The sequence below is a fragment of the Columba livia genome, chromosome 2, assembly GCF_036013475.1.
Source record: "Columba livia isolate bColLiv1 breed racing homer chromosome 2, bColLiv1.pat.W.v2, whole genome shotgun sequence".
In the NCBI taxonomy this organism is placed as follows: Eukaryota; Metazoa; Chordata; class Aves; order Columbiformes; family Columbidae; genus Columba; species Columba livia.
In genome coordinates this window covers 92586670-92601210 of record NC_088603.1, presented here as the reverse complement: position 1 = coordinate 92601210, position 14541 = coordinate 92586670, and the positions used below count along the sequence as shown (strand labels likewise).

The 14541-nt window shown below is 39.8% G+C and overlaps 1 protein-coding gene across 14 annotated transcripts in view; it reads right to left on the bottom strand.

Moving 5' to 3' along the window:
* Nucleotides 1–7832: 7832 nt before the first annotated feature.
* Nucleotides 7833–14541, bottom strand: part of FHOD3 (formin homology 2 domain containing 3) — a 385520-nt gene continuing 378811 nt past the window's right edge. For all 14 annotated transcript variants that reach the window (XM_065052812.1, XM_065052801.1, XM_065052803.1 and 11 more), the window contains one exon: nt 7833–13851. In XM_065052812.1, coding sequence (XP_064908884.1) covers nt 13769–13851 — 83 coding nt within the window. In that variant the 3' untranslated portion in view covers nt 7833–13768. The remainder of the gene's footprint in view (nt 13852–14541) is intronic.

The window sequence follows — 14541 nt, the reverse complement described above, 5'->3', positions numbered from 1 at the left end:
AGCAACTCTCTATCTAATAGTACTACAGTCTGCTCTGAAATGCATTTACAGCTCCAGACTGCAAAGATGTCTAATACGGTTCAAAGTAAAAGTAAGAACTTCTCCATTAGTTTGTGCTGTGAGGTCAAATTTCAACTTCAACCTGTAGCTCATAAAAGTGGAAGAAAATCTTATGATATCAAAATAAAGGAGTAGTAATTGAAACTCAAATCCTGTTTTCTGCTTATCTGCCAAGTCAACAGAGCTAAGTAGATGTAATTGCCTACCAAATGTAATCCGTCACCTATTCAAAAATTATACATCTATTTACATAGTCCAAAAACATGATGTCAGAGTCATCTGTTTTAAACTCTTTTCTGAGAGAGTTCTTGAACTCTTACTATGAGTATGGGCATCTTATACTCGTTTTGAAGCACTAGTGTTACCTATAATTTTCCACATTGTTTCAGACTAAATAAAGAGATGACTTATGGAAGTCTATTGCTCACTTATGGTAGTCTATTTTGCTACTAGTCTATTTTGCTCACTTATGGAAGTCTATTTTGCTACTAGATTTCAACTGCTGCAGTCTAGTCAACACGGACTTCTAAATTTGACCTTTTTTCTTCCAACTTCAATTTTTCTAGGTCTCAAATTCCCAGTGAAGATACGTCAATAAGCAAACTGTAGATAATAAGTAATTATTCCTTTACACGAGCAATTCATACTCCATTATGTCCTTATATCAACATTGGCTTAGCTTTCCAATCTATTTTCTGTCCCATTAATACCTCTAATACCTTTGAGGTATTAGGATGGTCCCAGGGTCTTAATTAGCACAAAGACAGTAAAAAGCTTCAAATATTTTGAAAATTAAAATCTTGATTTGGATTTCCACACCCCTCTTCCCCCCCCCCCCCAAATTCTTAACACTTTTATGTTTATCAGAATTTCAAAACTAATATATTTTTTGAACTTTAAAAATGGAAATTTTGTTTGAGAATATAGAAATAAGTTTAAAAATAAATCTTTTTTTCTTTTTTTTTTTTTTTTTTGTCCCCCAGGAAGGTGACCATGACGGACCATCTTTCCAAACAGTGCTGGTTTTAGTTTCCTTATCAAGAAATTCTAAACCAGTTCCAGTTACTTCGATGACCCTGACTGATTTCCATAATGTCTCCCACCCCCCACATGCCAAATTTTTACCTTCTGCCCTTTAACATTTTGAGTTTTCTGATGACTTTTACATTCAAGTTCTCCTTTTCAAAGTCTCTACATTTGTCTGTGCCAGTGATCATAGAACTCAGAAAATTTTCTGCATGAAATAGAAAAGACCATCAGCTTATTTATATTCCTCACTTGCTAGCAGTAGTTCCCATGTTAGATATCAGGCTGATATTAGAAAATGAGTATTTCAACCCAGTGAGCCTGTATGTGATTACTTTTTTCTGGATCCTAGGAAGGACACACAGACAGGGAATACAGTCATGTTAGTTAGGAAATTGCATGTTGTCAGGGTTCTGTTCCGAGGAGTCTGTTTGTACTCCTGGGTCAGTACTGTGGCATCAGAAATCATACAAGCAAATTTATAGGTCATGTGCAATGAATTCCTGAAACCTACTATCAAAAACAATAAACAGAAACAAAAACATAGAACAGTGAGTTACTAGAACCTTTAGGCTGATCAAAGAGAAAGCCAAACACTACCTGCCTGGAGTTAAGAACATTTATTGAGGACATTTATTCTCTTCGTCCTCTGACTTTGCAAGAAAACTATCCCTGAATACTGTAAAGATGGCAATGTTATCAGGAACAATATACCTTCTGTAAAGATTATTTTAGAGTTTCCTGCAAATTGTGGTCCTTATATGAAGAAAGCACACATATCTTCTGCATTGCAGTAAGCCAGCTTTCTCCACAATTACACCCTTCTCACTGCCAAGGAGAATGTTAAGCTGCTAACAGTCTGACTGGAGGGACCACAGAGCTATTTGACTATCATCTTCCTATTTCCTCTGATCAGTTTTGGCAGCTGGGGGATGAATTACATTAAACTTCGACTGTATCTGCTGACCCAGATGGTTTATTAAGAGAAAATAACTTCATCAGGTCGGACAAAGAGTGACTGACAAAGGAGAAAACGATCCCAAGTTTAACTAAAGTCTCTGTTGTGATATCCCTGACTACAAGGAAAACGACCAATTGCTCATTTCATTGAGCATTCAGAACCGCCGACATAATCCTGTTCTAATTTCTGCTTGCTAAGCGGAGATACGCATTTGAAAAATCCTCCCAGCTGATGACTGAACCACTTCTTACCAAGGTCTTGTGCAACATGAAGCACAGTGCAGCCCTCTCCACAATATCCAACCCCTCTTGAGCTGAGAGAGCTCTCTGCACTTTCTTGCTGGGCTTAAAAGGCTTTTAGGGATCTTGTCTGCAGCATCCTACTTGTTCTGGTCCTTGCCCTCATGAGTTCTAGTAGCACTGTATCAACATTTTAGCCATCCTAAGGGTACAAAATGTTACTTGAAGGGGCCCTGGAACTCCTTGATGTGAGGACAACAGAAGAGTATCCTATATCAAGGAGAGCTGCTGGTCATTTCTGTGCCCACTGCTGCTTCAATGTAGACGTAGAAAACAAGAGATTCACAGGCCACAAAGCTGGTGATGCCCATCCCAGCAGAAGTCCTGTACACTGATACCGAAAGTTGAGCAATCCAAGCTTGTTCTGCCAAAGACAAGAGGTGCAACGCTAGCTGGACCACAGCTTACATCGTGGACCACAGTCAGGATTTTACTACAGCCTAACAAGAGGTGATGTCCTCACTGCCATGCACTGAAGTAATTTGTGTTCGTCTGAAGGCAGCAAGGCCCAGAATGGCTCCTTTCTATGACCCTTGCCTCATTCATGTTGCATTTTTATTTTTGCTGCTCACTGCAAAAAAAATAAATCTGGGAAATCATCAAATTCTTTTAAATCAGATTTTAGGTAGCCCGCTTAAGGCAAATCCACTTAACACTCATGAAATGTATGATGTCCCCTTTCTTATCCTCTCTCTTTGTACTTAGTGCCCTCTCTCCTTATAGTCACACAAGTCATAATCCATCCCCTTCTTCTTTTCATGCAGTTTAATTAATACACAACTTCTCTAAGAGTCAGCCTTTCTACCTTGCACATTCAGCTAAACACCCCCTTCCCAGCCTTCAAACTTACTACTGTGTCTGGGCTGCTAAGGTGATCTCTTCAGTTTTCTTTGCTCGGTTCATCTGCATATCAAAATAAGAATCTTGTCTTTGTCACTAAGGCATTCTGTGGCTTATTCTTATCCTCTACTGCTGATATGGGTGTTGATGTTGCTTTCTTTTTTGTTACTCAAATTAGTTTATTCCTTCTTCCCCAGTGTCCTTTCTGCAGGAGGGAGTGCTCTTTGATGGAGTCAGAGTTTTCACCTGTGCCTCAGTGTTCCCCTGTACACAAACCTTGTGAGCTTATGATGTCTAAGCCTGTAAGAAGTTGTGATTGTAGAAGTGGACATTAAGAAACAGGTAACAAACTGGTAATCGTTCTTCAGGGGATCCATATTCCAATGTAGTAGGTTTTCTGTCTCATCGTTGGTTAGAGAGCTCATCCTCTGAAAGACAGAAAGAGCAATAAGCCTTGCTATTTTCTGACATTGTCAACCTTCCTTACCAATAAGCACTTTGCAGAAGTTAAGGCACTCATATAACAATCTCATTGCCTTTCCACCTTGCAAAAATATGTTCAGAAGTCAAAATAACAAGTTGCAAGATTACAAAATCCACTTGCATATTCAAAAATCCGCTTATGACATACCATAAGCATAAACATGCACACAGATGCACTCCTTGAAAACAATTTACATAATGTTGCGGAGAGGTACATGAAAATATAAATGTTTAGCTAGTACGTACCTTAATGTAAAGCCCACTCTCAGATGAACTATTATCAAGTAATTGCAACTTTATGAATATCCTGATTATCTTCAGAAAGATTTATTGGATATTATCGAATAATGAAAAATTTACACTCATTCCCACCATAGGAAAGAAAAAACCCCACCAAACCTTAAAGATGGTGTAAGTTAACACTGCACAGAGAATGCAGGTTTGCAGAAGGAATTAGTACATTAAGCAGAATTGCATGGCAAGAAACTTCTTTCACCAGTAGTTCTTAAGACCAGCCTTAAACTTAAACCTACTGGTTTCTAGTAACCTGTCTACCAGTCTCTGTCTGTAAAGATTTGGTAAAAAATTTTGTAACAATGGTAAGAGTTTCTAATAAATTTTCTTTTCCTATTATGACATTTAATTATTGTCAGGTTTGATAGTAAAAAAAAAATAAAATAAATTGCAACTGACTGCTTCAGGTCATTTTGTTTTCAGACTTTGCAGTGTTATGGCCTATAAGACAACACAGAATTTCCAGACTATATAACTTTGGATGCTAGCTGGGTTTTGTTCCACATGCTTGTAATCTGAACACGCTTGAGATAATTTCTCTGGAAACAAGGATTCACTCTTGGTTTTCAGGCTATAGTGTGCTATCCGTTCTTGAGAGAGAATTCCCTAGTGAAACTGGTGAGGTTAAAATGATTTAGGGCCTTTTTGTCAAAGAAACAATTCCATTTTCCATCAAGTTTAACATTCTAATAGTTATCTTTGGGGGCTTAACTCAGTCTCACTGAAGTCCATCAGGCTCTTTCCACTGCTTACAGAGCCAATAGCATCAAATTTTAATTTGGCTTTGGTCACTACTACTTGGTATTCAATATGCTTTCTTTATCGTTATACTCACAGCTAGCTTTATTTAGATCATCACTGTTGACACTGTGATTATTTAGATTTTTATTTATTAACTTGAGCAGTTATTGTTCTCTATAATTAATGCAGCATAGTTGGGAGGTGTTCCAGACAAACCTACAGGAAGTCTGTCTAGTTTGCCTTCAAATAGGTATCTTGGCATTTTGCAAGAAGAGGTTTCTTTCTTTCTTGACTTTTCTATGAGGTCAATAATTTTCCGTAAGTTTATGTGGGGAAAAAGTTTGTTGAAACAATATCCAGGGCCTCTTTTTAACAATAATTTTCCTTTGCTATATCGTGCCAAGATTATTTAAGCCTCCCAGTGCATATTTATAGGAAGTTTGGACAAGGATGGAAGGAGGATTAATTTTTTTGAGCTCTCGTTCAGGAGTCGGAATATTTAATTGCTTTATTGAAAACGAGAATTTTCACCCTGGTGTAGCTTTTGGATACCTGGAAGAAATATGTTTTCACAGGTTACTCCACGGTTTTTAGTACAAACATATCCAACATGCAGTCACGGCACCTGCCTTTGCGGTGATGGATACACTCCAGAGCCTTGGCCACTTGTCAGCCCCTCACCTGAGCCTGGTCTGGCTCAGCAAGGGCTTTGTGCTCCCTGTACCAGGGAGAAGATTTCAAACCACTGCTCTTAAGTAAATGTGAGGCTTTGCCGAGACAGGCTTGGTTAATGTTGCCTTGAGACAGATCCAGTACAATGCTTACTGGAGGCTATGGCCTGGCCTTGACCCCACCTTTGCCTTCAAGTTTGTCCAGTTTCAATTGCTGTTGGATTTAACTCATATTTTCTTTTTCTTTGCTTATTAATTGCCACTCTTCTTGTATTACCTTAACTACGAATTGAACAAAGGAAAATAAATATAAAAGTTGACTGGTCATTTTGTCTGTTGTCTAGGCAGAGAGATCTGAACACTTATCAAGAGATACGCTTAAACCACTTCTGGTCATCGTTACAGACATCACGGTGCAGGTTGTGCTCAGTAATCCTGGGGGCCCCACATGGGACGCCGAAAGGGTCTCACCCTCCACAGTGCTGGTAAACATCTTCTGTACATTGTCATGTGTTTTCCAGATAAATCAAGATACATAATAAATGAAATGAAAGGCTCCTGACTCGGCTCAAGCAAGAGAGCAAGCTCGGCAGAGCGGTGGGAGAGCGCTGGGTGCTGGGGAGGAGAACAGCCCCTTCCAGCTCTTGGGAACTGAAAAGCAATATTATTGAGAAGAATACCTCTGCAGATGGATGAGTCCTGCTCAGAAATCATTTGGGAAAAGCTGGGAAGAGAGGCCCTCATTGGCGTGACACCTCACGTAGACTGTGTTCCTTTTGGGATTTCCCAGCAGAGGTCCATCTCATCAGATAGTTGACTAATGGAGAACAGCTGTCATTCTTGATTTCCTGTGAAAAAACTCACAAGAGGTAAAGCTTCAAAAACAGCCCTGTCCCTTTTCCGAACTGCATTCCCATCAGAAAACTTGGAGAAGTTATAATAGGAAAAAAATGTTGGTTTTTAATTTTTTTCTTTAGTTGTGTGTTCTCAAACTGTTCTGAAGGGTCTATAAACCAGGGCATGCAGCTGTGCAATGGATAATCTGCATACTTACTCGTTCTCTGACTACAGGCCAGAGGCTTCTCTGTGACAACACATGAGCTCTGACTGGGCACCAGGTCTGAAAAATATATGGACGCATTGTCATCACACATCTGGAATTTAGAATTGCTAATGGATATGCTGTGATAGAAAAGAAAAGTGTCTGGCCAATAAACTTGGTTTATATATTTATTTTAAAAAGCATTACCACATTTCTGGCTAGTAGCCTTTCATCCTCTAGACTTTACACCAGTGCATCTGGAATGCTAAGCAGCTCTTTCAGGGATGCAGACATATCCCAAAAGGCATCTTTTTTTTTTTTTTTTTATTTGAAATAACTTGAAAAATTAATTAAAAAGGAGGTAGGTGGTATTTTTCCCTAAGGAGGCTTACATACCTAGCATTTTATATCAGCTCCTACCATCTCAGAAACCATAGGTGAAAATGCTCTCAGACTCTCAGTTAACCTACTTTATCTCCCAGGATGTTGCTATAAACACATGTAGCTGTGTTTGAATAATGTATTTTGACCTGATTATCTGTGTAGCTCTAAGGAGCAATTACCTGTGAGTAGCTTGTTGCAGCACTAGCAGTAGAAATCTGAGCACTTGGGAGTTTCTACTTGTCACTTTGACCTCCCTCCTCATTGCAGTCACAACCTGCAGGCAGAGCAGATGCAAGAGTCCCTGAGCTATGTGTCACTCTTCATAGGGCTGGAGATGTCCCTTTGCCAACTTGGTCTCTCTCAAATGCTGGGAAATTGCAAGAAAAGAATCAGACACCAGCAATAGAGAAAACTGCAAGACCACTGCCTGTCCAGGCACACTCATAGGTGGCCACCAGAAATTACATACCACAGTGACGCATGAAATGTATTTCAGCCAAGTTAAAAGGCACGTCTCGTTTACTGGCCACCTTTGCAGTTATGAAGCCCTGGCAGACATGGCGAGTGTTTCACGTCTTGATGCAGAAGCCATTTGAAATGCTCCCCAACACACAGGTAGTCTTGCATTTTATTTCTATTTGGTTGTATAAATCTCGTATCGTCACACAATGTGCTCTGTACACAGAGTATTTTTAAGGCAACTCTGAGCCAACGCAGCAAGCAGTCACCGTATACATTTAGTGAGGATTTGTAGGGCTGGATTACTGAAATCCTTGAGAACCAGACACGTTTTCATTTTCTTCACTCAAGATTAGGAATTAGGTTCAAACTGTGAAGCTAAGGTAAAAGATCAGCTTTTTATGATCAGACCACCCATATGGTTTAACGGCAACTGTTTTGTTGTCCCCATGGTGGCTTTGCAGGTACTTAGAGAGTAAGAAAAAAACAACCCATGAACTGTCTTCCCACCCATTTCCCACCAAAGCTTCCATGATCTTTTTCATCAACAAAATCAGAACCAGCTCAGTCAGTGCTTTATAAAGCTTTATTGCAAGATGTGTTTACATAATGCTGTAGAGGTGAGCTTTTTAACTACTTATATCAAGAAATTTTGGACACAGGTCTGCGGTCAGTTTGCCATATTGACCCTGCATGGCACAGAAAAAAAAGTGTGGTTGCATCTTTCCAGACAGCAAAGTGGGGAGAATGGGGGGAAAAGAGGCAGATAAGGGGTGTGTTAAAAACAAAATCCCCCTGGTTTAATGCTATATGTGACAAAACTTCTGAAGGATCAATACAAACGGCAGGTGAGCTTCATGTGTTATAAAATCTTAAAGAGTAATTCAAGTTCTTTATGAAGTAGAACTGAGAAACATGAATGTGGTTTCACGGACAATTAAATTTAACATTAAAAAAAAAAAATCACCTAAAATGAGAAAACAACAAACAAAAACTCAACCCAAAAGACCTGTAGATAATATCTCTGACCATGCATGGCTTGTTTTTTAAATTACAATTCACAGAATAACACTGCTGGAAAGCCTATTTTACACTATGCTACACAGAACACGAAAAAACATGAGTAGTGACATTTACACAATTTTACAGTATTTCTCCTCCGTCTAAGAAACACGCCCTTTTCTACTTTACATTTTTTTTTACAATTCCCAGCTCACAAAAAAAGGACACTATACGCACAAAGACAGTCTTTAAAAAGGAGAAATGCACCCGATGCTACAAATAAACCTTTTCTTTCACAGAAGCCTCTGTATTAGATAGTGATTAAACAAAATATATCTCTATCTGCCACTCAATGTGAAATGGACTAATTAGAAATAATTTTTTTTTTTTTTTTTTTTTGCATAAACATAGAACTATACAACATCTCTGAATCTCCTTGCATTACTCGCTATGTAACTATTAAACTGCTTGCCAAAAACCTCTTGGGATCGCATCTGAAATGCCAACTGAGCCAGTTGCTGCCCCAGTCAAAAAGAAGGAAGGTAAACCTCACACGTTGAGTGTTTGCAAATACTCTTCAACAGTTACCTATAACCAAACAGTTTCTGTTTCAAAAATGCTCCAGTTTATTTTCTTTCAGAGCCTGTAAGTACCTGGCAGTTTTCCCTGTGGAGGAATATCAGCAGTTGTAGCCTTACAGCTTAGCAAAGGGTTTCTTGTGTCTGGATGCTGGAGACGTGGAGCCACGGCCCGAACATGGCGCAGGGTCAGGCCCTGCACTCTGCACACATAAAAACCAGGCCCGGAGGCAATGAGAGGAGCAGTATGTGTGTACCGAGCGAACAGGAGCGACAAAGACAGAGGGGAAATATGCTCGTGCTTCTGTCTGACACCACGTTCCTTTATGTCCTTTAGATAAAGCGGGCAGTGTGTATGTCTGTATGCGGGTTGTAGCGGGAGGATAAAGGATGTGAAACTGGTAGGCTGCCACCTCGCCCCCCTTTCATCTCAGCAAAATCAAACTGTTGTAAAAATAAACACCACAGAGCGCGCATGCACCTGGATCCAGACTACTACCTTCAGCCAAAGAGTTTCTAAAGCGTTTCAGACAGGCGCTGGCTGTTGTTACACTACTGGGGACACTGGTGTAGAGCACACCCCTGAGAAAAGGAACCATTAACTGCACCTATGGCAGCGTCACGCCCCTTAGGTTTGCAGCAGATGTTGCATTTCTCGCTTGTGACTTTTCAATGGCTTTTAGTATTCGCCAGGGTACGTTTAGAGCACAGCACACTGGGGATTTAAGGTTCTGTCCTGCCACATTATTGAGTACCTTGAGGGGGAAAGGAGCGCCGTGCAGGAGGCCCTTGCTGTTCAGTCACATCAAGACTCTGATTCCAAATTTCTGTTACGTTGGAGCATGATTATCTAGATATTCACATGTGACCTTCTATTAAGCTAAAGCCAAAGTCTTGACTGTCTACAAATCTGATGCCTTATTTTGCTGACAGAATCAATCACTACAGAGATTTACAATAAAAGGGGGTCAGAAGAGAAAAAGAAATGTATTTTGAAAACTGCTTTTGACGCTGTTTCCAGTATTTATCAGAGCAAGAAAGACCCTCACTAAATCACCATTTTTTGTTGATTTTGGATTATGGACAGAGATCTATCAAACAGAAGGGTCACACATAGCAGCCAAGGGGCTATAAAACATCTGGAATCCATGAGCCTGGTGCCTGGCCTAACTGAAAGGTGAAGAGTGATGAATTTGATTTTTGTGAGGGATCTTTCACTCTCAGCTGTGGCACACAGCAGTCCCTGGGGCCGTTTCTTCACCGCAGCTACATAACCGCTACTGCAAATTATTCCTCAACTGGGAGCAAGGGAATATCAAGTATTTGTATGCAGTCTGCTTTTAAACACCGAGGGAGATGAAAGGAAAATAGGATAGCTTCTTTTTGGCAGCCATTTCATATGCTAAAGTCTACCTCAACGTCCAAATCAGGAAGGCATTATGGTGGCAGACAGACAAGTTATTGGCAGCAGATGGGTGCCCAAATGAACACCAGCAGCAACTCTGAGAGCTTGGTGGAGATACAAAACTCTGGGCATTACATTTGCAGCTGACGGGTACTATGAGAAAGAAGAGAGGTAGCTATTATGGCTTCAAGTGTTTAGAAAACAGCCTTCATGGATCTTTAAGTGAGAAATGGGAACATGCATTACTACATTGTGTTTCCAAGACCTTTATATTTGTCGCAAAAACAATCCATATCTCACACATTTTAAAACAACTGTTACATCCTTATGGTGGGCTCTTTTCATGGTGGAGGGGCAGGCAGCACCCCAAATTGTGAAGGTTACAACCCGATGAGACAGACTGAGGCATGCAAATATAACCAATTCCTCCGTTTCATCTGGAATCCTCTAGTTAGATGAAAGGGAACAAATGTTACTCCCACAACCAGGACATGCTAGCAGACTCTGGAGGAAATACTGACACCTTACAGATTAGCACATTGGGCTGCTGGCCATCTTTATCATGAATCAAAACGGAAATATTTTCTGTAGTTATTGCATTGTTACTGTGTTTGATGATCTTGTTGCAATACACACTGAGGACAGTGGAATTAATCTTACTGTGTGTACTACCGCATAACAAGACCAAGTTATCCTTCAGAAAAATTTGTATCAGTTTTACAGATAGAGAGCAGGAACTTAGGCAAAAATACAGAAAAACAAACATAATGGAAAAATGGACATGGAAAAATATGCTTCACACGTAAGACACTTGCATCCAAAGAATCTGAAAGAAACCAGCTTTTTTTCCTGAACTTTTCCTAACCCCACTCCCCTTATTTAATTTTCTCCTCAGTAAGGAGTATATGAAGTTTTTGCACAATTTCTGTACAATTCCTGGAAAACACATATGCCCAACTGTTAGTAATTCATCAGCTATGTTATGTTTCAGACACAGATGCTGTACTATGTCTAGATGAAACACAAATTTGTTTCCTGTTAGCAAGTGGTCATGAACGGCCACCTACTTTGCACATTCAGCATATTTTAATTAAAATATTCAGTTTTAAAAACTTATTTGATTTTCTCTCTCCAATCAAATATAGGACATGTTAATGTAAATGCATTTTGTTACATTTTGGTTTCTTTTATCACTTAACCAGTATAACAGTTCAACATAATCGTTACATTCAGGGTGTCTTCCTCTTGTTTCAGACCTCCAAGACCTGCACAAACCCCCAATACCTTCTTTATTCTAAGCATCCTTAAGAGACATTTTGAAGTCCATAATGGTAAGCAGCACATAAACATCCACTTTCAAATCCAGATGCTTGTAGGCCTTGCTTATTTTACAGTGAGATTAATTATATGCCACTTCTTTCTGTTTCCTAACTAGCTTCCTCCTTTTCCTAGCCTTCAAATGCACAACACATTTTATTAATTATACAACTACTGCCTTCTGCCTACTTGTACCACTGACTTTTCAACAAACCAAGGGGAAGGGCAGATCAAACTCAATGCTATCCTTAAGAATCTTTGCTCACTAGTGACTTTTTACCCATGGACTTTGACATGAGAAGACCCAAGGCAATGGTAACTAAAGAACGAAATGTTACAATCAAGAGAAGGACAGCACAGACAGCATATTCCACCACAGATCTCACTGCAGTGTTGTCAGCTATCTGGTTCTCTCAGCACTTGGATGCTCTGCTTAATGCAATGTCATGGATGACCAAGGTTTCAAAGGTTTATTGTGTTTGGTTCAACTATCCTGAACAATCTTCAGCAATTATCCTGTCCTTAATGAGAGCCGAGTAGAATAACTTGTTGACATACCTGACCTAGTTTGGGTGCCAGAAGCAACATAACTATGGCACTAGGAGCCCAGCAGAGACTATTCATTAATCCTACTTCTCAAGTGTGTTTAGCAGCCAAAACTGAACCCAGATAACTAGCTACCCTACTTAACTAGTTCCCCAGCTAACTAGCTTGAAGGAAGCCCCAGTTGTTACTGCTGTGCAGATACACCCTTAATCATAGAGGCTAAGGCAATGGAAAGAGAGAATTTTGTGCATCCTTGAGGATCAATTGGTCATATACAGACTTTGGCTTAAATAGTTCCCTTTTATGTTATTGTTATTTGAAGTTCTCATCAAAATGCTTCAGCACTGGGCCAGGGTGACTGTGTTCAATTAATCTTCACTGCTGTGCATGTCCTGCACTTAAAGGCAGATGAGTTGACTAAAGGTTCTTCAAACACACATGCTGAGGGCAGTTATAAAAGTCGGCTATAAAACAGCGAGATAAGGGCAAACATATTGGAGTGTTCACTGTGGTACCTTCTCTACTTGCATCAAGGATAATCACAAAAAAAGAGTGAAGAACAGCAAAACCACAGCAGGCTTTTAGCAGGGCCATTTCATATTCAGATCCAATAATTTTAAATAAAATCACCACCACATTATCTTGCAGCAGAGAAAAGCAGCATGAAGGGCACAGGCAAGTGAAGAAAACTTCTTGATCTTAGCATCTGAATGCACTTATTGAGTATGCAAAATTGTTGGCATAGATCTCTTTGAAACCGTACAAATGCACAGTACAGCCATAGCTCAATAAGAGGGAGGTATTCTGTGTCCTCTCCTCTATGCGCATGCTGCTATGTACAGTATGAGTGTGTACTAATACACATGAAATTCAGGATCCTAAACTTTCCATTTGTACTGCAGGCCATCTCCTGCCCCATAGGGTGAATCCCATTGAATAACATTGAGTCCCTACAAAAATACATTCTTTTCCTCCTTGTCCAGGTGGAATGGAAAGCCCCCAGAGTGAAAATCATGGTCTGGCCAGCTTCAGCAGAAGCATGATTTCACACCATGACTGCATGTGTATAGATACACACACATGTCCACACATTCATTCTGTACATATACAAAGGTACACATACATTTTTACATTCTTTGGTGGTAAAATAATAATTAAAAAAACCCAAACAAACCACAGGGTTGCACAGACTGTGCATCTTTGCTTAACGAATCTGCTTCAGGAAAATTCAGGTCGCTGTAACAGGAGTTATTTTGCCTCTTTAAGGACTGTTCTTTGCATTGACAAAATGCCATACATTTACAATGACCAAAACAGGGCAAAAGGAAAGCCAACGTAAACACAGTTCACGTGACAGATAACTCGGAGAGAGGCCCCTCCTACCCACATCAACACACCGTGAGAGAAGCAGCCATATGCTTTCACCTACAAGCACTCAAACGCTTCCTCAGCCACTGTCCCAATGTCGTGCTGAGCTGCGGCCCACCCTTCTTCTGCCCTGGCTGTGGGGTTTTGCTTTTTGTTGCTTATTAAAAATCAAACTATCAGAGGATGGGATGCTGGGAGCAGCAGAGGAGGCTGGCAGGTCAATGCCACACCGAAGGGTTGTCAGCCTGTGTGCTTCAGGTGAATGGTTCTTCTCGTCGCCACCTCTGGGATGTCAAACCTGCATCTCGGAGGTGCTGATGAGGCCCAGTGCTTTGGCTTCTTCTGGTGTCAGTCCGCTCTTTAGTGTCCTTCTCACTAGATGGCCATGAATTCCAAAAGCAGGAAAAACAAAACAAAGAAAATGCAAACAATTAGAAGCGATAATTACACAAGACTTTCCACTGAAAAAAAACCCTTGTTACCATGCAAGCTGAGTCAAATCAAAAGTTTCTATGTACTCAGGGCCTTGAGTTCAGAAATACTGAGTATTGTCCTATGCCAAATCCATGGGAGCATCAAGTACCCAGCAACTCCAAAGAGTCTGACAAAAAGACATTTGTCATTCACATTTAGCCTTTTAAGGAAAAATACCACAGCATTTAAAGATTTTTTTTTTCTCTGAAATGGTATCATTTGATTTCCATACACAGAAAGTATCATCTGCCCTATTATTTACAATTTTATAAAGATTTTTTAAAATAGCTTTTGGATCTTTATAGGGCTCAATTTAATTTATCACTATTAAACCCTATGTGACCCTTTAAAGGTGTAAAAAAACCACCAAAAGTTTAAAAGATTAAAAATGTGACTATTTCATAGTCTATTCAAATCATTAAAACTATTGTTTTCATACACAGTCCCTTTTCTTTTGAAGTGTTCTCCCATCCTAGCCCCATTTGTGTAACCTTTGCCATTAGTAGTCTGTGGCATTTTAGTTGAATTGAAATAATAAATCTAGACCCAAATCTTGTTTCTGTATTTTCTATGAAGTGTTCTGATCAGTAG